General features: G+C 36.2%; 1 protein-coding gene across 2 annotated transcripts; it reads right to left on the bottom strand.

Annotated features, from left to right (window-relative positions):
• Positions 1-164: 164 nt before the first annotated feature.
• LOC133807219 (glycine--tRNA ligase, chloroplastic/mitochondrial 2) lies at positions 165-27,814 on the bottom strand. 2 transcript variants are annotated; one of them, XM_062245403.1, is made up of 36 exons: positions 27,511-27,814; positions 27,146-27,196; positions 26,720-26,787; positions 25,765-25,846; positions 25,597-25,660; positions 25,361-25,416; positions 25,056-25,133; positions 24,854-24,928; positions 24,702-24,772; positions 24,069-24,185; positions 23,861-23,962; positions 12,623-12,749; positions 12,101-12,184; positions 11,314-11,400; positions 10,886-10,987; positions 10,479-10,542; positions 10,105-10,160; positions 9,246-9,317; positions 8,396-8,478; positions 7,883-7,931; positions 6,767-6,829; positions 6,576-6,665; positions 6,370-6,456; positions 6,035-6,106; positions 5,888-5,946; positions 5,419-5,512; positions 5,074-5,292; positions 4,887-4,981; positions 4,537-4,627; positions 4,336-4,440; positions 3,712-3,750; positions 3,106-3,195; positions 2,225-2,326; positions 1,704-1,785; positions 1,491-1,576; positions 165-464 (listed from the first exon to the last, which is right to left on the bottom strand). In XM_062245403.1, the coding sequence occupies exons 1-36, from the start codon at positions 27,763-27,765 to the stop codon at positions 366-368; spliced, it is 3,216 nt and encodes a 1,071-aa protein (XP_062101387.1). In that variant the 5' UTR covers positions 27,766-27,814; the 3' UTR covers positions 165-365. The 2 variants fall into 2 exon arrangements, with proteins under 2 accessions (XP_062101387.1, XP_062101388.1); XM_062245404.1 differs by lacking the exon at positions 27,511-27,814 and having other exon boundaries at positions 26,710-26,787; positions 27,146-27,202.

The following is a 27,814-nucleotide window of genomic DNA, read 5'->3' as shown; positions in this document are numbered from 1 at the left end:
CCAGAACATAGATACTAACATAATTTCATGTTCTTATTACAGTACTCTTTAAAATATTGTAAGAAATCAAAGAGAAATAATGTTTCAACTAACATATTTTACCCCCTTTTTTAATATTTCCTCTTCGAAACAGCCACAAGTTTCCACAAAAAATTTCTCACATCTACAAGGGTCAATAATATTGAGATTATAAATATTTATATCCCAATTGGATATGTTTTATTTATTACATAGAAAACATTACATGTACAATAAGCCGGCAAAAAAGAACATTTAAAATAGTTTCTCTTCCTACATTCTTATTTCCAAAAAAATTATGAAACTTGAGAAAGAAAAGAAAAAAGAGCTCATCTCTTTAGAATAACCTAAAATCCAGGCAACACTGAAAGATCAGCAATGCCTCTAGGAAGGTCAGCAATTTTGTTGAGCACGGCAAGCCTGTTGTTCCGAATTCTTTCGTCCTCCTGTTCATAAATTATGTTAACAACGGAGTTGTTTGGTAACACTTAAAAAAAATAATTTTTTATTTAATTAATTAGAAATTTAGAAATTAAACATAAAATGTGTTTGATAACTCTATTTTTATTTATTATTTTTTTTAAATTTTAACTAAAATTTATTAAATTTTGAAAATAAAAAAATTTCACTTTCAAATTTTTTTTAAATAGTTTTCATTTTTTCCATTCATTTTTTCTTCTTTTCTTCAAATCACCTTATATTGTTAAACAAAAAAATAAGAATAGAAATTATCAAACTCGTTTATTATTTTTTGTTTTTAAAAACAAAAAACAAAAATAGTTACCAAACATATTTTTATTTTTTAAAAATAAAAAAACAAAAATAAAATAATTTCAAAAACAAAAATTTTAACAAACACAACCAACGTTTTTCATTTTCATTCATAACTTGAAAGATGCAGCTTTCTAAGTGTGCCACAAAGTTTGTTTTTGCAACAAATTCTAACTAAATAATTGATGCCAAAATATATAAATTTCGTAAGAGAATTAAAAAACAGAAATCATAATTGCATAATCATTTTCTTTCTCATTTTATTACATAGGAATGAATGATATCAGTGTTGTAACTGGCAAGATAAGTGTTAATTCTGATTACCAATAGTGAAACACTATCAAATCCCACACGCCCAAATTTGTAAAATCAACATGAGATGCACAAATCAAAGCTTTGAATCTTTACTTCAAAATCCAGCAATGTGAATCTTGTTAATTTCTCCTTTTAGGAAAGCCTAACAAAGATGATTTTGATAGCATGCTATTGAGGGAGTGATGGGGATAAAAGTGACCTAGCTACTTTGAGTAGCAGTTTAGTTTGTACATTGGATGTTTATCTTAAAATAATAGATTATGCTCTTCTATTTTTATATAATTTTTTTTAACAATGTAAACTTTTTCAGACTATGTTATGATATTGAAGATCAGGTTTTCTCTCCCTCTTATATGTACAAAATAAACAAGTTGACAGAGACGTACCACCATTACAAAGACGTTATTGAAGAAATCCTCAAGTGGTTGAAGAAGCTCTGATGATGCATCAATAAAGTCATCGACATCAACACCTGTTAGACAAGAGAAGTAAAATATTAAGGTTACTCATATTGCCAGCATTATTTTGTTACCTGATGAGCTTCGAAACAAAATTTCACTATGAAAAGTTGAAAACCTAAATTACAAAACTGAAAGTACCCGAATTTATTTTGCTTCTAACTGATAGGAAAGCGTTCCATAGAGCTTTCTCCTCTTTTGTCTCAAAGATAGCCTCGTCCACCTGACAAATATTTTGAACAAACCGAAAGAATAATTAAGAAAACATAAACATTGTGACCCATTAAAATTATGAGATACAACATATATTTATCAATCTAATTATTTTAGACAAGCAGTAATTGTTGAAACTAGATGAGCAATTAGTAAACCATATTTACTCAATACATTTTGTTTTTCTTTCAGAACAATTTAGATAACATGTGGAGCAGAGGAAAAGAAAATCAAGATTGTAGACTCGTTCTAAAAATTTAATAGAATTAGGAGATCCAAATATGCTTGGGATGATGATGTAAAGCAATACTTTGTACTCGACACATCTCTAGAGAACGAAGTTGTTTTTAATCAATTAAGAATAAACCAAAAACAAGCTAAAAACACGCATGGACATAACTTCTAAACACATAATACAAGAAATCTATTCATATAATCTGAAATAGTACCTCAACTTCAGAGTCTGCATTCTTTCCACGAACAATTCTGGTGGGACGAGAATATGCTTCTATTACCTTAGGAAAAAGCTTCCCTTTTGACAAGGTATCCATCTACAACCAATAATTGTGGACTAGATTAGATTAAGAATACACAAGATTATACATTGTGCACCAAAGAATGTAAGATTATTAACCATAGAATTTGTCTATGTATGCACGGGGACAATCTATGAAATTCTATTGACACAAACAATCTGAACAATAGTATTGAATAATTGAGTACACCCCAAAATCTCATCCCACACTTCGATCTTTGCCGCAGTCGTCACAAAAGTCAAGAAATATGAATCTCTTGCAGAACATGAAATGCATGGCATCAGTCTTCACAAAAGTCAAAATCTGATTCTACACTATGATCTTTGCCGCAGTCTTTACAAAAGTCAAGAAATATAGAATCTCTTGCAGAACATGAAATGCATGGCATCAGTCCCTTCAGGTACAAATGGGACACTAAAGTTCTCTCAGTGGAGAACTTACTTAGTCCATACAAGGACCTATTAACAATAAAAATTCAGTAGCCAAGGAGTTTTAGAAGTGATTAGGTGTGGTGCAATGCAGATGTCAACATTTTATAATACCAAAGCTTAGAAAGCTTTAACAGCATAAAGATATTGAATTCTTGCGGAAAACAGTAACAGATTCAACAGCAGTGAAATAACTACCTTCACGATAAGGGAAAAAAAGTTACAGACATTAATCAGTGCATATACTAATAGTTAGCACAAAATCTAGAATACACATGTGGCTGCTGTCATTCAACAAAAGCTTCCTGTAGGTTCAGCAAGTAATTACAAAAGGAAAAAAAATAGGAGGCAAACATAGTCACTCACTTTAATTGCAGACTTTGCTGCCAGAGAAGGAATGTTGGCTCGCTCTGCGAGGATAGAACGAACCACTTCAGAACTTGTACCCTTGTCAACCTGTATCCAAAAGGTAAACATGTGCATGTAAATGATTTCATGGTCCAAATAATACTCATTACCCAGAATGCATCTATACACTAAATTGGAGAGTGAATAGAAAGCAACTTTCCAATCAAAAATCATAATTTGATAAATACTTCATGGTTTGTATCAATTTTAGAATGAGGAGGGGAGGGGGGAATTAGACAGAGGCAACGGAAGATTGGTATAAGTTGTTCAGCTTTAAGACACATCATCAAATAACCGGGGAATTTTAACTTATTTGGTTTTGGTTTGAAATGGGGTAGCCTATCAGAAGCAAGTAAGAAATTTCTGAGCTCCAAAACCATACTTGATCAGTCACTGCCATAGACTATGATAAGATTTTTTGTTTTAAGAAACAAATCTTAGGTCATTAATATGTAATTTTAACAAAACATGCATTATGTTCAGATATTAACGATGGGGCTCTCACACAGCAAAAATATACAATGGTAAAACGTGAGGGAAAAAAAAGGGAGAGTTTTTACACACCAAAAATTGCTCTAATCTACGGATGACAAATTGATGCGCCTGCAAAAGATAGGAAAAAACAATGAGGGAGCAACCATCATAATTGAACAGCATGAAGCATGACAAATAAACACAGTAATATCAAAGCAGCAACATATGAAGAAGACATTGTATGGGCTAGGTAAGCTTTTAAGAGAGTTGGATGTAAGAAGATATTAGAACAGAAAATCTTACTCATGCAAGTGCAACTAAATTTCAATTTCTCTTTACTTTCCAGGCATTGGACCCAAAATATGATTGTGCCTATTCCTAGGATTCTCACTCACATAAATCCATAATAGGGTCACCCTATTCATGTGTGCTAAACATATATGTGAAAAGGACTGTTAAGATAGATAATAAATTTAGGCACGCTTAAACTTAGGGTGAAACTAACCTCCTACAATGACAGACTGAGAAACAATAACCATTAAATTTTAAAGCTAACTAGTCAAGATGGATTCGTCGAGAAGACCATTTCTAATTGGCAGAGTAGTGCCAACCTCTCTCCTACTTCTTTCTAAAAACATGGTTGCTGAAAGCATTAAAATTAAAATTGTAACCATATTGAGTTTTGCAAAATATCTACAATAGTCCATTTCTCACATTATCTACAATATCAGCTTCTACTTTGAAGGACTGAACATCTGCAGCAAGTTGCAAAGCTTCTTTCAAGTCCAGATCTTTATCATTTTCTACCAAGACTTGGACCTGGAGCAAAAAAATAAAGGAGTTGTAAAGTGTTTAATTAGTTGACCCTCAAAATATCAAAATATCAATAATATCAATAATATCAAAACTACTTACAAGACCATATGAGATTCTTCGCAGACCAAATGGGTCATTACTGGAGCTAGGCTGACAGCCAGCAGCAAATAGGCCAACTAGACTATCTAATCTGCACAGGTATTCCCCGTTAATATTAGCAAGCATCTCATGTTGTTCATAAAATATCAGTCCAATCACTTACTTATCCAAGCAAAACCATGAATAATTATTTAAATAATGGGCTTATAAACTAATTTTATTAGGAAAAAAAATACAACCAAAGCTTGTAAGACATGAGTGATCGCTAAAGTTTACAATAAAACATATTTGGCAAACAATGAACTGTAAAAATCAAAGATTAAAGAAGGAACCTATAAATTAGGTGTTACCTGTCAGCGATAGACAAAACAATCCCAACATCAGTCTTAGGAAGTAAATCTCCTGAGAATCTAGGAAGAGTGATCTCAAACAAAGCCTCTGATATCTGCAATTATGAAATGCAAAATAAAAGAGGATTAATCCTAACTACAGATATACATAAAATACATATAAACAAGAATATTAGTGATAAACTACCTGCTCCGAATAGCCATCTCTAAGAGCATAATGACGGGCCATTATTCCAGAAAGAGATGTAAATTCTGTAACGACTGCAGTAGCAAGATCAGACATAGCAAGTGATGCTGCATCTTTGACAACTCGATGCATATTGTTATCAATTTTCAGGGCCAAACTTAGTTTCTCAACCATGTTTTGTACACGAATCATCTTGTCCAGCATTGTTCCTAGCTTCTCCTGTTTTATGTCACATTTTGGAATATAATATGAGGAGTTAGATAGCTTTATTCTTGGTTTAAAAATCATTCAACTGTTAAACTATCAAGAAAATATGTTTTCCTCTTTGAAAGGGAAATAGCTTACATGAAAAAGAATCCCTTTCAGTTGGCTTCGGAATTCTGAAAATCTTTTCCGTGTGTCCAACTCGTAAAAAAATTTTGCATCTTCGTAGCGCGCTCTGCACACAGTTATTGACCACAGTCCATTGGTAACACTTCATGGATTTTTTTATTTTTTTAAAAGAAACTGCCATAGAAGAGGAGTATATCCAGGGTCTGATTCACAATAGAGTTACTCAGCCATGTAATCCAAGAATGTTGAAGGTAGGGGATACAGCCAATCCAGTTCAACAATCTAGCTTTAACGTTAAATTAAGTAACACAGCTTCTCAATGATCCAAAACAGAATTGGGATAGAGAAAGCATTTTAATCTTTTCCATAAGCTAATAAATGCTCTTATGAGGTCCAAAACTAAATATGAAACTAGCGATAGATCAATGTCATTTTTTTTTCCACAGAAACAAATAAATGAATGTTGTGACACACTGTTTACCTAAGTACAGCTTCATTTCCTTTTCTCACCACCTTTTCATCAATTACTCCATTTGCCACCTGAGAGAAAATGTTAAGCTTTTATCACTACAAAGGCAACAACGAAGACATTAGGTTAACTCATATACAATGAGTGAGTATGTCTCACAGCAATGAAGTAAGGCAAAAGCTTTCCGTTTGCATCAGTTAAGGCAAAATACTTTTGATGTTTCTGCATAACCTGCATCATGTTAACAGATTATTTGTAACACTAGACATAATGATACAAGCAATTGCGACATAAAACCTAGAATGTAATACAAGAGAAACAAAGCATATTGTCTCACGCCGAGGAAAAATGCATATAAATGTTTTTGCTTTCTTGAGAGAATACAGCCACGAAAGCAGCTGTACCCAAGGAAAATTTTGTTTGTTTGGACTACTTACACCATTAGAACATACAGAAGACACCTTGCAACAAAACTAGTTCAAGTGATAACTTACCATAGTCAGAAGGTCACTTGGAAGCTCTAGAAAGGACTCTTTGAACTCTCCAAGGACAGGAACAGGGGCCTCAACCAGATTTGCAACCTAAAATATATTTTCTTGTTATTTTTAAATGAAAAGTACAACCCGAAGCCTTATCTGCACAATTCCTTTTTAAGAATGCATTCCAAACAAAGTTCCATTAACATGAAAAGCTCGCCTACCTCGTTAAGTAAGCCCTCCTGAAAAACCACATGTCCCTCTACACTTTTGGCTAATGCATTGGACTGCTCCAAAATTGTTTTCTTCCGTTTCTGAGAAAAATGATTTCAATGGATCATCACTGATAAACAAAATTTGGGACAAAAGAAAGTAAATACTAGAAGGTTACGAGGCCAAAATCACATTATAGTACCTCAATTTCAATATTTATTCCAGTATCTTTTATCTGATCCACATAAGATTCTGCTGTTTCTACCTGCAATAATATTCATCCAAGTATATTAGGTAAAGACAGCATTTGTCCCCCCCTTTTTTTTTTGACAAGCATTTGCCCTATTTAATACTTTAATAAATGTATTAATATGAAACATATATATTAAGAACAATATCAGCACTGATAAAGTACCACACCCATTTTCATTTTCTTTCCTTTCCTTTTCTTTTCTTTGATAACAAAGAGTTGATATTTTGCGAAAACATCTGAATAAACATAAATAGAGATTGCAAAAGATTTCAAGGATTTCTTGTTTGCTGATTTAGTTAGAGACTGGAGTTTCTTATTGTAGCCATGACATTGTATTTTGTATTTTGATGTGATTTCATTCGTACTATCCTTCTATTATTTCCTCATTAACAGTAATACAGTGTTGCTTCTTTTAAAAATATATACACACACAAACAAAACAAAGAAGAGAAAGAAGAAAGCCAAAAATTAAGCTCCATCTAGAGAGAAGCTCTACCCAAGGTTTTCTTTGAAATACACAATTATTCCATCAAACACATACTAGAAATTCTTGAAATGCATAAAAACATTTAAACAATAAAATAAAAAAACCAAGCTCAGTCCTTATAAACATAAAATATATCAAGAAGATTCTCATGCATTATATATATATAGAAAAAAGAAAAAAAGAACCACTTAACATATTTTTTTTAAATTAACAAAATGCTTCTTGACATACTTTTTTGCAATTAGGTCATTAAATCTTACATAACTTGGCCATCAAACTCAAAACCTATATAGTGAATTCACGAATTATTCAAAGGGAAAAAGTGTCAATAATTCATTTCAAAGTTAACAGTTCAGAGTTAACTGCTAGTTGCTACTATTTGTAAATTCAAGGGCATGATTTCCCATTTTGTCTCAACCACCACTATGACAAATTCATGGGGCAACTATGCCATAAACCTTTTCTTTACATATATATCATACCCCATAAGAAATCAGAGAAAAACAAACAGTAAGTCTACGACTACATTTAAAGAAAATGAATATAGAAATTTAATATAATGGAAAGTTCCCACGTACCATAAATGTAGCTGAAGGAGAGTTGCGAAGACCAAAGGAATTGTTCCCACTGTAATAGCATAAAATAATTATTATACAAACATTGTATCTTCATGCATAAATACACCAAAACAAACAACAAACATGCATAGAGTAATAATTTGTACACTTAAAAAAAACACAAAACACCAAAAAATTGTCAGCTAATAAGAAATTAGATAGATCAATGAATACTCTGTAATCAGCATAAAAGCAAAAAATAATTTTCATGACTACTGAATGTGCAACATGTTTCTGTAACAGAGGTGAAGTTTACTATGCATTTACCATAGTGGGCTTAGCCCGCAATAATAATGTAGATTGAAAACATCTTCACATGCATTGAGGTGAGACATAATTGAGCAAACAAGAAAGATCACCAACGACTTGACAGAAAGCATTCATTGCAAGTGCAATATGAGAAAAAAAATACAAACAAAAACAAGTTAGAAAAATAATATACATAAATAAATAAAATCTTGAGTTATATTTTACCTTAAAATTCCAGCAAATGTAAATGGCACAACTACATCTCCATGGAGCGCCAATATCCATCGAATGGGTCTGCTAAACATAACCTACATTAAAACAGCAGTAACACAAGCCATCTTTTATTTATCCAATTGAAGTAGGACAAAAGGGAACCAATCTACTCATTTCTAAAATCTTAAATATCCGAAAAGAGAACAAATTCCACCTGCAAGTGTATATATAAAGAATTTACTAAATAGGATTAACAAAGTTACTGATAGTTGATGGTTACTCATAAACCAAAACTCCAAAAAGGCAATAGCATAAAGCAAAACTCCGAAAAAGCAATAATTGCATTCAATTGGTAATACCCTATTCTGATGGGCAGATTACCCAAGGGTAAACAGACTTCTGAATAATATTGCCATCATCCAACAACTCACAAGTAAACAATCCACAACTAGCAAAACAAAGCCTAAGTGCTTATCAGAAGACATTTTTGGAATTTCAATTCCTTTCTTTGAGAACAAATTTACTCGCAATAGATATTTCATTACACTAGGATGGGACTTAAGAAAATACTAGGAAGCTTATGTTGTTTCCAAAGAATCCATGGCTATTATAGAAAATACTACATAAACATATTAAGCATTGGCCTGAAAATTGAAGCACATTGTCTACCATCCAAAAAAAAATACAAGATAATAGTTAACGTCCAATAAACCAAAACAAACCCAACCCACTTACTCTATCCCTTATAATATATTCATGTGCAACCTAAGTCAAGTAGTTAGCTTAATTATATATAAAATGAAACTTACACCTCAATATTTATGTTTTCACAAAGCAACCTTAAACTTTAAATTGTACAAACCTGAGAATTCCAGCGCATTGACTTTGGGAATGATATTTTAGCAATAGCATTAGGCAAATCTTCGGACAAAACCTTTATTGAGAAACAATGTGGACGGAGGAGGGAGAGAAAAAAAGAAGGAAAACATTAGTGGATGGATTTATATTGAAGGATTATAAGATTAACATTTAACACAGTAGTTTAGATCTAGAATACAGTGAAAACTCATCTGGTATTAATACAAGCTAGTCGGCATTATAAATTCATACTAAAGTGTAAGTGTGAGTTTGTGAAAGAACAAAATAGGTTATTAATAAACAAATCATATAATGAAGAAAAGGAGTATACAATGTCCTACAAAGAACAATAAAATGAATATAACAGAATCAAGAATCAAGCATACACCAAATTCTCCCACCCCGAAGAAAATTAATAGATGGAAACTGTTAAAGTTTTCTTCATTGGCTTTCAGCTTAATAATAAGGAGAAGAAACCGTTAGTAATTACTCATTTTGTTAATTTAGCCCAGCTGGGGTTTGAACCCCAGACCTCTTATACCCAACACACACACCCAACCACATGCTCTAGACTAAACTGGCCATTCAGCTCTTATTCTTAAGGTGTGTAATTTTGTTATCATGAGCAAATAAGACGTGAAAAGAGCATACTTATGATAGGAAATTAAATATTGTAGTGGGCATTAAGTGTTAGAAAGTCACCAATCATTAGGATTGGAGCTTCAAAAATTCATGCAGAAAATTCTAATGGACAATGACGTCTAACTTGTATATATTTCAATAACTGTTTAAAGAAAAACTTCTCAGCTCAAACAGAAATCCAATTTTAGCAGCAGAACATACAAAAGGAAAAGCATTTAAACCTCCACAGCATGTCGTGAAGACTCCTTAATACGAGCATAAAGGTATTCTGTTTTTCCTGCAATAGACAACAATCTCTTCAGAATCCATTATCAAGTCTGACGGGGCATGCAAATAGTATTAGATAAACTAAAGTTCAGGTATTAAATGGAGGTATATTATGCTTTCAAGGCTTTCCATAGAACTTTTTTTAATAAAAAAATAAAATAAAACCAACAAGATACAATATATATTTATATAAGCGAGTACACATGAGTTAAATTCACAACCAAGTGCTTATGAATCATTTTCATAGATACAATATATATTTATATAAGCAAGTACACATGAATTAAATTCACAACCAAGTGCTTATGAATCATTTGCATAGACTTACCATCAACCTTTCTATACAGTGCATCGAGTGGTACAGAATACCTACGACAAAAACCCACACCGGCCTGACATAAAATAACAGGTTAAACATTCAATTACCACTCTGAATAGCAACACAAAAGGGTGAATTATTAAAATAGCAAAAATAATAACACATATAATCAAATTTTATTGAAGCAAATATTAGCTTAATTTTATAGTACCACCAAAAGTTTGAAGATGAAACATAGGGATAAAAAAATAGATAAAGGAAACAGAATACAATATATATACTAGTGTTTGTGCACATCACTCCTACACTCCTAAAATGAATTTTCCAAACGTAGTAACATGCTTCTCATATGGGTACTGAATTTAATTGTGGCAATCAAATAGTTGAATGAAGCGAAAACCTTATCAAGCAAATACCTTGGTAAGATTTCCTTGATCATCAAATGCTTTTGAAGCAGGAGGTCCTCGAACCTCAACCTCATTCTCCTCTTGTTTGGTACAAAGATCCTCAACAAAAACCTGAAAATGTGAAAAGAAGTATTTAATATGTACATGGGTAAAAGCAGACTAACTTTTAGGACCAGTAAGGCAGGAACTGCGTTAAAAGTCCTGAAGCACCATCTAATCACATACACCATAAATTATCATAGTATGCTCCAAGAAAGAAAGGCAACTTTTCCTCTAACCACATTGTTTCTTACTAAAAGAAAAGTCTTTAATTGTCCAGAAAAAGCTGTGTGATAAGGTCCCAGACACGTCAAGTTATACTTCACACAGATAAAAATACAGGAAGTCACCCAAACATGACATTCAACCTAAGTGAGACTGTAACGAGGCAACCATACCACCAGTCTACGAGGCGTGCCAAAGGCTTCCACTTCTCCATGGCTCAATCTTTGCTTATCAAGGAATTGCAGCATTAAATCCTTTATCTGCAAAGACCAACTCAGTACAATTAATAGCATCCACAAGAGAAAAGCATTCAATTTTCACAGAAAATATATAAGCAACTCACAGAACTCTAAGATTTGCAAAACATGAAGTAATTGTACACGGGAAATGACAATCAGCTTAATTTTAAAAAATGAGATAAAAAAATTAGAGAAAAAAATAGATTGAAACAAAAGACGGATAATTTTGAAGAGAGAGAGAGAGATGCTTCAAATAAAGTGTAAACATACAATGAGCAACTGATCACAAATGAAAACTAAGACGAGCATCAATAAAAAATGTACATCACAAATTAAAAAGTTGTTGTGAATATGGGTATGTAGATCAGTGTTTCTCTTGCCGTTTTCCTTTTGTCCTCCTAGTGTAAAGCTAACCCAAGTTGTAACCTCCTTTTACCATTTGGAATAAGACTACTTTTACCAAAGTTTTCAAAAGGCATCTATCAGTAAGAGGGAAATATCTATCAATAAGAGACAGTATATCACTTTCTGCTTTGATTAGCAACATGAATCTAGGCCTATCCAATCCTTAACCTACTTCTCTACTACCCAAGCTATAGGACCCTATGATCCCTGAACATCTGAATCATACTACAAAGTAAAAATAAAAATAAAAATAGAAGACAAAACAGAAAGAAAATCAGATAATTCATTTTTTTTAAAAAAAAAAAAAGAGTAATACTTGCTGGCTTGCATCAACAACATCTTGAGGTGGTATCTCTTCAGTCCCAATTTCAAGTACAAATAACCTTGAATTATCACCAACCTGAGTCATTAAAAACAAAACTCTGAACAATAAGAATATTATCCCAAGTGACATTTGAATATCAAATATCAAATTAGACACAACTTTGACATGGCAAACAGTTCAATAATGGATGCATACATAGATATAACCACACGTGTTCATACATTCACTTAGTAAAATGCTACATAATTAGCCTGGTGTGTCACAATATCACACAACGCTTGGGCTATAATAATTATGGTCAAATAACCCATATCCTATTATTAGTTTTTAATAAGTCAGTAAAACCTCTCTATGTTGGCTAAACGAATTTTCAAGACAACCTGATAAATATTATTCGTGGGGAGGGGTGGGAATTACCTAAGACAATACAGATAAACCATGTTGAATTATATGACCATCTCATGATACAGCCAAAAACCTAATAATATTTAACTTGTATATATATAAACTGACCCTTTTCACAGCTGCCTCCAGAAGCTCTTTAGGACATACAAGACTAACAGGTTCAGAAACTACACCCAATGGATATTCAAGGGTCTCCCTGGTCTTCAACCATAGTTGTGCACACTGACGAGCTAAACTGAGAGCAACAAGAAGCGTAAGCATTGACACAAAAGTTAAGAGCAGTAATGAATGTATGCCAATAATTTATTCTTATTGAAAAGCATAATTACTTGTTGCTAAAGCATAGTTGTGTCAATATTCCAAAGACACTGCCTTAAACACCATTCCTCCAAAAAAAAAACATGATAACCATCAAAGCTGAGAAAGTAAATAATATAACTAACACACTACACTTGAACTTTAATTTTATATTTACTGTTCAGTTCTAAAAATACTTCTCTTTTAACGATTCATTTAAATACTTTGGATAAACAATCCTCTTGGAACTTAATTTAGATGAAATCTAAGTGATACAGAAACTGAGGATTTAATTTCATTGCTGACTGATTTGGACAGTTTCTCCAGTGGCTTCTATTTCTGAAAAAAGGGTTTGGTCATGTGAAAATTCTGGTACCTTTTCTTGCCATTTTGTTTAATGCTTTGACAAACTAGAATAATCTCCTTGTTCTTAAGCCTTCCAATCTCACTTGAAAATCATCAGTCCCCCCATAGCAAGTGTTTCCTTGGCTGGTTTATCTTAGAAATTCAATACGAATTAATTCAAAGCAAAAGGCCTCACTCTACTGCACTTACCACGTGGTGAATTTCAAAACAAGTAATGCAGAAGATTAGTTCCCAGCGATTGCTTGTGAAATATCTGAACCACTGTGGATCAAAAGGATTCTAGAGAACTAAAGGTACAGGTTTACAAACTATGAAAGTCAATTGTTAAAATAAATCTGCCACTGATATTTCCCATAATCCAGTCCTCCGTGATGGAACCAAACATGTTAAAGTTGACAAGCACTCCACAAACGAGAAACTAGATCATTAACTGAATTGTATGCCATACATTCCTACTCTTGACCTTGAGATATATGTAGACATGCTAAAGGCTCCCGAAAAGCAATTTGAAAAATTAATCAGCAGGCTGGCTCTGGAAAATATCTTCAAAGCAGCTTGAGGGATAGTGTTGGAAATCTTGTTGAATCCAATCAGATAATAACCAAGATTATCTTGGGGAATCTGGTCAAATAATGACTAGGATTTGTGGGATATTAACTGTGTATGCTTATATAAAATTGTATCTATTAGAAGATAATTAATCAAACAATTAGGTTGTATATATTGTGCAGGTCTGGAAGGCTGTGCCCTATTTTTCCTTTTTGTTTTGTTTGTTGTAAACCTCTATCAAAGAGGATTACGTACACGCTATTTTAAATATTAACAAAGATTACAAAACCTAAACTACTGGTTTATAGTCCCTAATCACACTGCTGAAAAATAATTTATTCTAGCAACGGTTTAGTTCTTTAAATTTTTATCCTTTTTTATTCAGTAAAGGTTTTGTTTCTTCTTCTTTTAAAATATATATATTTTCAAAATAAAACATGCTACATTAATTCAAAATTCTTGCTCAACTACCGATATTTTTTTTTTTAAAAGAGAGATAGAGGCCAATGTCTTATGCTGGCCCCTCTCACATATATAAATAGGCCTCACTTTTGGCAGAGGAAAACCGTAGTAACAAACAAAAACAAGCATAAAAGAAAAATGAAAAAACATACAACTCCAACTACACAATCAAGAAACTACTCCACTCCCTAATGGGATCCAAGAACGATAACCCCTCAAAACCCTTTGTACGATACACCCAAATGGCAACTCAAAACTTAATCCCAAAATAAGATCACACAGAGATGACTTATCGTCAAAAATTCTGCTATTTCACTCTAACCAAATTGCCCAAAAACAAGCCAATTACATAGCCCTCCAAATCTTATTCTACCACTTATCCCCCACTACACCACAACAAAACAGCTGACAGCAAGAACCCGGGAGGCACCAACTCAAACCAAACTCGCCCCACACTTTTGACCGTAACGACTGAGCCAAATCACAAAACAGAAACAGATGACTGAGAGATTCAACCCCTCCTTTACAACAAACACACCAACTGGGAGAAAGGCATTGATAAGGACGACGACGTTGAAGAATCGCTAAGTTTCTCACCAAAAAATAACCAACTGAACACCTTGACTTTCGAAGGAACTTGACTTGTCTACAAAATCTTAGCCCACAACACATCATTCCGTCCATCTGCGAATCTGAGCTTCTGAAAAGCAGACTTGCAAGAGAACAACTCACTAGAATCAGGCTCCCAACCCTCCTATCATCCAAAATCGTGGCAAGTTAACAAACTCTAAGATCCTTAGCAGCGCAACAAAGAAAGAACTTCTCTATCAAAAAGGGGCTTTCTAAAGCGCAAATCCCAATCCACTACAGCTCCCACCTCTCTAATAACACCCAACTCTGCTATTGGAGTGTTCCTAGCTTGGGAGATAACTGCTAAGTCTGGAAACCTGCCCTTCAGTGCTTGCCGTTCAATCCACACATCCTCCCAAAACCTCACTGAATCACCACGCCCCACTTTAAAATGAACCAACCCCAAATACTCACCATAAAGGGATGATATATCCTTCCACGGGCCCCTCATTGTAAATCTCGCCGCTGCCTTTGTATCCCAAAGATTCTCAGCCCTCCCGTAGCGGCTCAACACCGCTGCCTTTGTGCCACAGAGAATTGCATTCTAACGGGATCTCCACAGCCACTTCAAGAGGAAAGCTTTTTCCTTTCTTCTAAATTGCCTATCCCAAGACCTCTATGAAAGAGAGGTTTACAAACATCATTCCAGGCTATCAAATGCTTGGATCCTGAATTATCAGCTCCATCTCACAAGAAATCACGCATCAACCTTTCCAAACCCTTCAGAACACTTTTAGGAGCTCTAAAAAGCGACAAGTAGTACACCGGGAGTGACGAATGCACCGATTGAATCAATGTAAACTGACCCCCTCTAGAAAGAAATGCACACTTCCACCCAACTAACCTCTTAGCACACTTAGCCAAAACTGGCTCCCATAATGACTTAAGCCTCGGATTATCTCCCAACGGAAGACCTAAGTATTTCATTGGCCACTTTCCAACCTCACAGCCAATAATCGAGGCGCAAGAAATCACAACCTTCTCCGCCACATTCCCTAGCAATTGACACTTTTGCAAGTTAATCTTCAATCCATAAATGGTTGAAAAAGCCTTGAGAATATCAAGCAGGGCTTGAAGAGATTCCTCATCATTAATAAAAAATATCGTGTCATCTGCAAATTGAAGATGGCTCACTTCTACCTTATCCTTCCCCACTGAAAAGCCTTTGAATACTGACGACACCTTGACTTTGTCCACCAAACTACCAAGTACATCCGCCACAAGTAGGGCTGTGCATAAAATCCGAAGAACCGAAAAAACCGTATACACCGACCTTCCGAACACCGAAAAAACTGCCAACGGCGCAAACCGCCACTGTTCGGTCGGTTTGAAAATTTTGACCGGACCGACCGACGGAACCGAAACTGACCGAACAATATAATATATAATAATATAATATTATATAATTATTAAATAAAAAAATATGAAATTATGTTTTATATATTTATGTTTTAAAAATGCACAAAAATAGATTCCAACAATCCAAAAAATTTAGTTTTTTAACTAAAACTTTCAAAAAAAAAAATTAAATTAAAAAAAAATAAGAAATTCGGTTTGGTCGGTTTAACTGACCAAACCGCGGTCCAAAACGGTCGATTTTTTTTTTTAACTGGTTTGGTCAGTCGGTTTTTGGATTGCACCGATCCGGACCGAAAACCGAATTCTGGATTTTATGCTATGAAAAAACCGCCCAAACCGACCGATGCTCACCCCTAGCCACAAGAGTAAACAAAAAATGAGATAAAGGATCTCCTTGCCGAAGCCCACGTGAGGCTCCAAATTTACCTCTCGGCCTACCGTTCACAAATACCGTGAGGCAACCCTTCATCCACTTCCTCCAAAGAAATCCAAAACCTTTAAGATCTAGAACAAAATCCAAAAAAATTTCATTCCACACAATCATATGCCTTTTCAAAATCTATTTTGAACACCCAATCACCCTTCCCTTTGCTACGACACTCTTCCACCGCTTCGTTGGCCACTAGAACGGTATCTAATATTTGTCTTCCTTCTACAAAAGCACCTGGGGTGTCAGAAATAGTCTCCAAAAGCACCCCTCTCAATCTAATGGCTGAGACTTTCGAAATAACCTTATACATGCACATGACAAGGCTTATTGGTCTGAAATCATTAACCTGACAACTATTTAGCTTCTTAGGAATAAGGCAAATAAAGGTCTCGTTAGATAATCTCGGGATGGTACCATCTGCATGAAACCTCTTAAAAACCTCCACTAAGTCATCCTTAATAACATCCCAATTAGAGTGAAGCACAACCAACGAAAACCCATCAGGCCCTGGTGCTTTGTCGCCAGAACAATCAAAGACAACTTGCTTAATCTCCTCCTCCTCAAAGGGCCTCTCAATAAAAGAACCTAGGAAATCAGGTAGCCTTCTCCACTCAATACCCAGAATTCCTTTCCATTGATGCTCAACAGAAGAATACAATGTTGAAAAAAACTAACAATCTCATTAACAATCTCACCTTCCTCAATCAGCATAGTCCCGTCCACTTTCTCCATCCTGAAAATGAAATTCTTGGCTTTTCGAGCACTCACGATACTATGAAAAAGTCTAGAATTAGAGTCCCCATCTTTGGCCCACTGACACTTAAGCTTCAACCAGTTACCTATCTCCTCTTCTAGGACCAAATTCTGCCACTCCTTCTTAACTCCTCTTTCTGCGATTAGAGAAGCATCCCAAGTACCATTTTCCTCCATCCTATCCAATTCTGATACGCGTCTTTCAAGAGCCTGCTTCTCCAACTTCCTTGGGCCATAAACCCCTTTACTCCACACTTGAACCCTCCGCTGAACATCTTTCAATTTTGACATGAGATTGTTTCCAGATCCACCTCTCATCGAAGCACAACGCCACCACTGACTGAAATTCGAACGAAACTCCTTATGCTCAAGCCAAAAGTTGTCGAATCTGAAAGGGCTAGGCCCCCAATTAGGAGGATTAGAATCCAGAATCACCGGGCTATGATCTAAAACCAACCACACACACACTTCCTGTCTAACAAAAGGATATAACACCGTCCAGTTTTTAACAAAGAGGAATCTGTCCAACCAGCAACAAATGGGGCAATGTCTAAAATCTGACCATGTAAATTTCCCATTATTAAGTCTGGGATCAATCAGCTTAAGCTCCCTAATTAACTCATCAAATATCTTCATACTCCTCGTATTAGTAGTATTGTTAGCTTTCTCTTCCACCCAACGAACTACATTGAAATCACCACCCACACACCAGGTATCCCCACAAATAGAGCTTAGTCCTGCAATCTCGTCCCAAAACTCATCTCTACTACCATAGCGAACCGATCCATAAATCCTTGAGAACCACCAAGGATGATTACCTTTTGCATGAACAAGTATAGACACTGAAAAAGCACCCACTAATGAATCTAGGACCTTGATACTTCTAGTATCCCACACTACAACAGCAATAAAACCCACGCTTTGATAACATATATATTGATGGGATAAATAAGAGCTCTTTTTCAGTCAATAATTTCGGCTGGTCTTTGACTTTGGAGGGTGGGCCATACTCATTAAAAGTAGACTTCAGCTCTCTTTGGGCTCTCTTCAATCCAAGATTGGTATATAATTGTTTGGGCCAACTAGCTTTCAGTAAGCCCAATTCAAATTTTAAATTGGGGTTCACACTTCGGCACATGCAAAGACCACGTACTTCTCTCTCAAGAGGATCTATCACGTTTTGGGATGATACAGATCCTAGGCCTACTCCAAGGAAACACAGTGTGTTGGTTGAGAATTTGAAGGAGTTTGACTCAAAGTCAAATACGAATAGTTCTGGCTGGAAAGTCTATACCCGGAAACATCCTCAATTTAGTCCAAGAAGTTCTTTACTAGTTGAGGAATGGGAAGAGGGGACTAATATTAAGGACATGATTATGGAAGACGAGGACCTAATTTGTCCGGTGTTTGATGAGCTTGAGTCGGGTAGTTCGGACGATGACTTTGAGGAAAATGATTCAGAGGGAGAAAGAAGGGAAGGGGAGGATATTGTTTTTTCGGGAGGCTGTTTGTGGAATGAAGGAAAAAAGGAAGGAGAATTCGAGGTCATTGAGACTAATAAGGATGAGGGAGTGAGGCTGAATTTGACTTAGCCTTTAGCTATCAACAAAGGGGATCCTTTGCAAGGGAGGATAGGGGATCATGGGAGTAAGCTGGGGATGGAAGAGGTTGAGTCTTCTAGGCTCCTTACAGCCATGGATTCATTAGGAATTTCGGTGTATCCGAACGGTGTGGGGGAGAAGGAGGAAGGAGATTCTATTAGTCTTTCTCAGAGAAGCTTTCGTGAACTTAGAAAATTGAGTTTCAATGTTAATTATGAAAAGAGGAAGAAGAGAGGAGTGGGGTGCAATAATGATTTATGAAGATTCTGTCTTGGAATGTGAGGGGGTGTGGCAATAGAGATAAACGGAAGGCGATTAAAGAAACTATTTGTAAAGTTAGTCCAGATATTATCGTGCTTCAGGAGGTGAAAAGGGACAACGTAGACAGAAGTTTCGTGGGAAGCATTTGGCGATCCAGATTTCGGGCTTGGATTTATCAGCAGGCTACAGGTCGATCGGGAGGTACTTTAGTGGCTTGGGACACAAGAGCAGTTTCTGTTATTGATTCCTTAGTGGGAGACTTCTCCGTTTCTGTTTGTATTGCGGCAGAGGGGAAGAATCCTTGGTGGTTTACTGGTGTGTATGGGCCAGTGGTGTACGGAAAAAGAGATAGTTTTTGGGATGAGTTATCAGGCTTGAGTACTATTTGTGGTGATAAGTGGTGTGTGGGGGGCGACTTTAATGTAGTCAGAAAGGTGGATGAGAAATTGAATAGTGAGTCTAATACAAGAAGTATGAAGAGGTTTGATGCACTGATAAGAGAGTTAAAATTAATCGACCCAAACCTTCAGAATGGGCGTTTCACGTGGTCTAATTATAGACAGAATCCTATTTGTTGTAGACTAGACAGATTCCTGTACACTCCGGCTTGGTCAGGGTTACTCTTTTGTTCGGCAGGAAGTGTTGGTTCGTGTTGTGTCGGATCAGAGTCCAGTGGTGTTGGACTCAAACCCACCCTTTTGGGGGCCAAGCCCGTTCAGATTTGATAATGCTTGGTTGGACCATAAGGATTTTCCTAGCCTTTTCAAGAAGTGGTGGGGTCTGGCCAAGGGGCATGGGTGGCCTGGGTATCAGTTTATGTGCAAGTTAGACTTGGTCAAAGACAGAATAAAGAAGTGGAGCCGGGAATCATTTCGATTAAGAATGGATTCTAAACAGTCGATGGAAAGGAGGTTGGTTGCTTTGGATAGAATAGAGGAAGGGGGTCTATGGAACGAACAATTTCGTCAGGAGCGCTCAAAGTTGAAAAAAGAATGGCAGCAATTGATCTTGGAGGAAGAGAGAAGTGTGTGGCTTAAGTCCAAGTGTCAATGGGCAAGGGAAGGGGATGCCAATTCCAAGCTCTTTCACAACATTCTTAGTGCTCGGAAAGCTAAAAACTTTATTTCAAGGATTGAGCAAGATGATGGAACTGTTTTGGTGGACGACGTTGATATTGAAAAGGCTATTGTGGGTTATTTTTCCTCCCTGTATACGTCGGTCTACAGGAAATGGATTGGGGTGGACGGGATCTCTTGGGAACCTATTCCGTCTATGTTGGCTTCTTTGATTGAGCGGCCTTTTTTTTGAGGAGGAGTTAAGACAGGCAATGTTTGATTGTGATGGGTCCAAGGCACCGGGGCCAGATGGTTTCTCCATGGCTGTTTATCAGAAAAATTGGGACACAGTCAAATGCGATCTGATGAAGGTCTTGGAAGGTTTCTTTAAGGATGGAATTATTCAAGGGAGAGCCAATGAAACTTACATTTGCCTTATTCCCAAGAAAATTAATAGTTGTCGTGTGAAGGACTATAGACCGATCAGTCTTGTCACTAGTTTGTATAAAATCATCTCTAAAGTGTTGGCTTGTAGACTTCGAGGTGTTTTGGCCGATACAATAGCGGATTCTCAGGGAGCTTTTGTGGAGGGTAGGCAGATTTTGGACACTATTTTGGTTGCAAATGAGGCGGTTGAGGATTACAGGAGTAAGGGTAGAAAGGGTTGGGTCTTTAAAATTGACTTTACAAAGGCTTATGATTGTGTGGATTGGGGTTTTTTGGATTTTGTTCTGCAGAAAAAAGGTTTTGGAGAAGTTTGGAGGCGGTGGATGCAAGGATGTCTGTCATCTACGTCTTTCTCTGTGTTTTTAAATGGGCGTCCTAGGGGGAAATTTAAGGGATCGAGGGGTCTTCGTCAAGGGGATTCCTTGTCCCCTTTCTTGTTCACGTTGGTGGTGGATGTTTTGGGAAGAATGATTGATAGGGCTAAGAGTAGTTTGGCTTTTAGAGGATTTACAGTGGGAAGTGATGGAGTTGATGTTAGCCATCTTCAGTTTGCAGACGACACGATTTTCTTTGTTAATGATGATGAGTCACTGGGGGTGCTCCTTGACATCCTGAAGGTCTTTAGTGAGGTGTCTGGGCTATCTATTAATTTGCAGAAGTATCAATTGTTGGGGATCAATTTGCCCGAGGAGGTAGTGGATCTTCGTGCTAGTGAGATAGGGTGTGATGTGGGCCAATGGCCTATTCAGTACTTGGGACTTCCCTTGGGAGGCTCACCAAGAACCAAAGTGTTTTGGGAACCAGTGATGTCAAAATGCATTAAGCGGCTGGATGGATGGAAGAGTGCTTTTCTGTCTCGCGGTGGAAGATTGACTCTTATTCAATCAATCCTGTCTTCCATTCCGATTTACTATCTTTCCCTTTTTCGGATTCCAAAGAATGTGGCAAGGAGTATAGAGAAAGTTATGAGAGATTTTCTGTGGGAGGGAGCAGATCAATCGGGGGTCAATCATTTGGTTTCTTGGCAAGAAGTCTGTAAGTCTCGAAGTCATGGAGGGCTGGGTATTGGGAATATTGAGAAACGGAACAAGGCCTTTCTTATGAAATGGTTGTGGCGCTTTCCTTTAGAAAGAAAGGCTTTATGGTATAAGGTGGTGAAGAGTAGGTATGGATTACATGAGGGTCATTGGGATACGGGAGGAGGAAGAAGATTGTCGGTTCGTGGTCCGTGGAGGGATATTGCGGCATTGTATGAGGAGTACAGGAAAATGGTTTGTTTTAAGGTGGGGAAGGGCGATAGGATTCGGTTTTGGGAGGATGTTTGGCTTGGCGAAGATACATTGAAATCTCGCTTCCTGGATTTATTCTTGGTATCCATGGCAAAGAATTGTGCGATTAAAGATTTGGCAGTCTTGGGCGGGGAAGCGAGAGGGGGGGCCTTAGGTTGGAATTTGCGGTTCAGAAGGAACTTGTTTGATTGGGAGGTGACTAATTTCGTTCAATTGATGGATATGCTTCAGGTGGTGACTCTCCCATCGATTTTGGAGGACAGAAGGAATTGGAATCCCGATACCAGTGGAGTTTTTAATTGTAAGTCCGCCTTCCATTCCTTGAGCTATGCTCATTTAGGCCCTGAGTTGGATTGGGCAAAGTTTTTGTGGAGGAGTGTTGCTCCGTATAAAGTTAAATTGTTTGGTTGGTTATTATTCTTGGATAAGGTGAGCGTTCACGAGAATTTACAGAGGCGTAGACCTTTCCATTATCTTTCGCCGAATTGGTGCGTCTGCTGTAAAAATGAAGTAGAATCAGTTCGTCATCTTTTCTTAGATTGTCTCCTTGCAAGGGAGGTGTGGGTAAAAGTACTGACAGAGTTCGGGGTCTCTTGGTGTATGCCTTCTTCTTGTTCTCAACTGTTCCTGTGCCATCTGGGGGGCGGGCGAAGGATGGCTCGTTTGTGGCAGAGTACGGTTTTGGCGACTTATTGGGCAATTTGGCTAGAGAGGAATAGTAGAATCTTTGAAGATGTCTCTTCTGTAGTGGACAGCCTTTGGGATAAAATCAAGTTCTGGGTGGCAACTTGGGTGTATAGAACGATAGACTTTGACGGTTTGTCTTTTTTGGATCTTTGTAGGGAGTGGAGTAGTTTATGGGCGCATTAGAGTTTGTTCAGTGTGAGTCCTTGGGTGTTGGTTTGTCAATGTTTGTTTATTTTTGTTCGTTTGAGTTGTTTTTTATTGTCACCACGGTATTCCTCCGCCATAAGTGAGGGTTCTCAATTTATTTGAGAAGAGGTCACTCTCTGACCTTTGTCTCTTTTTCAAAAAAAACAAATGAGTCTCCACTCCATGCAAAGTATCTGTACAGAAATTCTTTTTATTACTCACGGCCAGGTCACTTTATAATCTGCTATAAATTCTTGACAAGTCAACTGAGCTTAAAACATTCCTTTTTAAAAAAATCTTCTCCTTATCCTTCGATTCGTATCTCGTAGATATCAGAGAATTGCAATTCGTTTCCTGAAAATCAGGAGAAAACTCGGTTGATAATTTTGTGGCTCCTCCCCCTTCCGAATCGGCTTCCCTAGTCATCGCCGACTCAACCAGCGCCGGCATCTAAACAGGAGGCCTAGTTCCTGTTTCGACACCTTTATCTTCTTGGGCTTCCTTCTGCGGCACACATCCTTCCTCTACTATTGGATTGGAACGTCTGTCTACCACTTTCCTCACCCAAACTCTTCCACTGCCACTTCTGGACTGAGGAACCGAGTCACCCAACTTGAATAATTTTAAAGAAATAAAACTTCCATCATACGACAGAGTGATTGAATCAGGGATGAATCCATTAAAATCTCCAACCAATCTCGACCGAGCATTAAACAATGGTCAGCAACCTTTTGCTATGTATCCTCACCGATGAACTTAAAATAAGAAAATCACTAAAGCCTAATAACCAACAAAGATATTACAGGCTCACACATTATAAACACATAATATTGGACTTCACTTCTCTAAATTAAGCACACAATACTACTTCAAAACAAAAATAAAACCCAGCTATAGAGTGAATATAGTACATTAGATTCAATATACAAAATTATTGGGGTAATTTTTATACAGCACAAATCAAGATATCTTACCTACGCATCCGACCAAAATATCGAGCACGCTCTGTCACCCCAACAAAGCCTCTAGAGTCTAAGATGTTAAAAGTATGTGATGTTTTCAGAAGCTGATCATACCTAGCATGTAAAGAAAGAAATACTCAAAAAAAATAACATATTAAAAATACCAACTCCTGAATTAAAAATAAATGTATATATATACAAATAAAAGCCTTATACATACGCAGGGATTGGTAGACCAGAAGCAAGCAAGAAACGGGATTCTTCCTCAAAAAAATCAAAGTGTTTCTGAAGATGTTCCACACTGGCATGCTCTAAATAGTATGCACTCATTTCTTTCCTGAAACAGATATACAACAGATATCTCTATGACTAGAAAGTTTCAATGACATGCAACTTTAAGGACTGATATGAAAGAAGTGATATAACAACCAAAAGGTCAACAAAAAGTAAAAAACAAAAGCTACTACAAGCTCTAACAGAAAAACATGAGCCCAAAAAATATAAACCCAGGTCTTCGAATAATAACAACAACAAAAGTAATGATAATAAGCAAGCTCCATTAATATTTTGATCTTCAAAGCATTATAGTACATGCACATAAAGAGAAATGGGAAACAGAATCATCAGGTGTGGTAGACGTTTGTAATATAGGTGTCAATGAAGGGAAACAAATGGTAAATTTAGAATTTCTAGTCCACCCCTTGACACAGCAACATAAGAACAGTAACAATTATGTAAAAATTTATAATTTTTCATACTTCGTTTGAAATCAAAATAACAATTAAAGAATTTATCCAAAAAAAAAAAACAATTAAAGAAACAAAAAGAAGCAGAAGCTTAATAGCTTATTTACTCATTCTCCATAAATAGCTCTCCATAAGTAATTCCATCCGCATACTGAATTTTCTTAAAATGGTCAACTCCCTGCAATAGAGTAATTAGCCCAACTAGGTTAATTGCAAGCAATAACTAAACAAAATAACAAGAGAAGCTCCCAGCACTAACCTGTAGTAACATGAGGATACGCTCAAGGCCATAAGTGATTTCAACAGAAATTGGTGACAATTGAAGACTTCCAGCCTGGCAAGAGAAAGACAAAAACATACAGATGTGAAAATGTGGAAAATAGCAAAATATAACCCCCACCCCCCAGGAAAAAAAAGCATTTGATGTACGGCATAGGTTTGTTCAATATAGAAGAAAGAACCTGCTGGAAGTAGGTGAATTGGGTAATCTCCATCCCATCCATCCATATTTCCCATCCCAGACCCCAAGCACCAAGCACCTAAAAGAGTTTTCCATCAGCATAAATAGAGCAACCAGGCTAAAAATAATCCAGTAATGCATCAATGAATTTTTAGCAAATAGTTCTTTATAGTAAAAGACTTAATTGTCAAGGTTACGCATTCACATAAACAAGCAACTTAGGTTTAAACTTAAGTTAAATTCCATATCACAAACAAAACAGAACTGCTAAAATTTGGCATAGAAAGAAAAATAACAATATATTACCGGACTCTCCCAGTTGTCCTCCACAAACCTTATATCATGTGCACGAACATCAATACCTGTCATGCATATAAAAAGTTTCATTAAATAAGTTGAATTACTGGATAAAAAAAAACAAGTCATAAAACGTCAATTCAAACATTCAATTGGAAGTCATGATAGGTGCACCCTATCAGACATTACTATAAGGATTATTATAATGATTATTGATTCAACAAACAAAAGACTGAAGTTACAACCTAAAGCTGAAAGGCTTCCAATAAAAAGGTCTTGTGAATTTCCTGGATCAGGCTTTAATATAACCTGACAAAAAAAAAAGAACAAAATTCACTGGAACAAGGGTTATAAAAGAATTCATATTTCACTAGACCAAAATTATCTTGGTCAATATATAGAGTCCAACTTACCTGAAATTGAGTGTGTCTTTGGAGCCTGTTGGGGTTTTCCCCATAGCGACTATCATCTGGTCGGATACTAGGCTCAACATATCTGTCATCAGAAGTTCATCACAGCATTTAACCACTTACACTAAGAACTCTCTAGAGCCTAGCTCCTCCAGCAATGCAACCATCAATTTAAATACCAAAGTAAGATTAAAAATTAAAATTGACAGAAAAAAAGGAAATAAAAACAAAAACCCCATAATCATAGAAAGTTGACAAATACAAACCAAATTAGCTCATGAAATTATGTTCAAAGATTTTAGAACACAGCAACAAGTCACTCAAGGGACAAATGCAATACAATATAATTACAGGCCAAGACTTGAAAGAAACACCTTCACATCATTTATAGGAGGTAACCTTGTAGAAGTTAACTTTTGATTTAAAAGTTAGAAGATTACAAAAACAACCCAAGAAGGACACATTGACCCAAAAGCCCAAATATATTCTTTTGAAATAATTTACAACACCCGAAAGATTTTTTTATCTTTTTGTACATATGCAAGGCAATCAGATTTGAGTACATACATTTATTTAACTCTAAACTGCACAAATAATTATTCTGTCAAAAAAGAATCAAGTTAATTAAAATTTGTGTGCATCTTTTCCAATATGATTACAAATTGATTGGTTTTTTCATAAGAAACAAACAGCTTTAAACTTTATTCTGCTCATGTCAAGGTAATAATAACAAAAATAATTATCATTCTATTTTTTTCGTTATTAACACATGACTTGGAACTTTGTTTTGCTTAAAACAACCAGGAAGTGTTAGCCCATACATTTAAAACAGTGGATTATAAGTGACAAAGCGCAAATACTGCTAAAAGGGCATAGCACTTCATTTTAGGTGAATTACTAAACAATTGAGTAACTGTATTGCCAATGTACTAGTTATTATAAACTTACGCATACTTACGCAACATTCCACGGTTCTGGACCAAGAACCCTTAAGAAAGTCAAAGGATTCATAGTCCCAGCACCAACCTGATCAATAGAACCAAGGCTTAGTAAGAAAAGACGAGTAAAAAACACTGATACAAGTAGATAGAAAACAGAAACTAACAGGTTCAACTACCAAAAATGCTTAAATAAGCCGTGAAAAACAAAAATACACACAATGCAGGTCATGTGCATAGACAAAGCATAAACAGTGTCATGATAAATTTTCAATTAACATGCATCAACAAGTGAAAATAACAATAAGCTGACATAATTTCTCCACTCCTTTTGTTTAAGAAAACATTACACACACATATTTGTAGAACGGAGCAAAACAACAACATTTAAAAGGGTTTAAATAAAAAAGATGGCCATGACAAACGTGGGCAAGAATGACATGTACCTCAGTGTTGCTACATTGCATTATGGCACATCCAACGGACGCCCAGTATTCCTGCAGATAAGCCAAAGCATGCATATAATATCCAATCGTTTTCAAAGGAAATAAAAAACCACATTCCACTACAAAAAACTCAATTGCTACTATTTAAAGCAATTCAGCTACTAAAAAAAAAAAGACTACCAACAATTAGAAAAGTTTTCATTTTCTACTGCCCTTTTTCTACAATTTTACCATGCCATGTATCAAGTCAAATGTCTAGATAAACAAACACTACAAAACTTTCCCACCAAAACGAAAGCGCAAGTGCAGTTCATACATTAAACAATTGTTCGTGCTGTAGAGGCAATTAGACAATACAAACAAACCTGGAGACGTTGAATGGCTTGCTGGAAAGTAAGAACGGAGGATTTACGTGGCTCCGAATTCGAATGCTGCGGCGCCTCCGCGGTGGCCGAGGAGGCACTTTTTGCAGAGACGGGAGTTCCTGCGAACCGGCGGCTTGCGGCGAATGGCTTGGGGAAGCGGGTAGGGAAGGACTTGGCAGCGTAGAGGTGGAAGGTAATGCGAGAGGCTTGGGGCTTGAGAAAGGAAATGACCAGGGGAAAGGCCAGTATAGCCATGGCTGCCTCTCTCAAATGACAAAACCTTAGCCTGAAATTTTTGGTCCGG

This window comes from Humulus lupulus, chromosome X, assembly GCF_963169125.1.
Source record: "Humulus lupulus chromosome X, drHumLupu1.1, whole genome shotgun sequence".
NCBI classification, from domain to species: Eukaryota; Viridiplantae; Streptophyta; class Magnoliopsida; order Rosales; family Cannabaceae; genus Humulus; species Humulus lupulus.
This window is presented reverse-complemented; position numbering and strand designations above follow the sequence as displayed.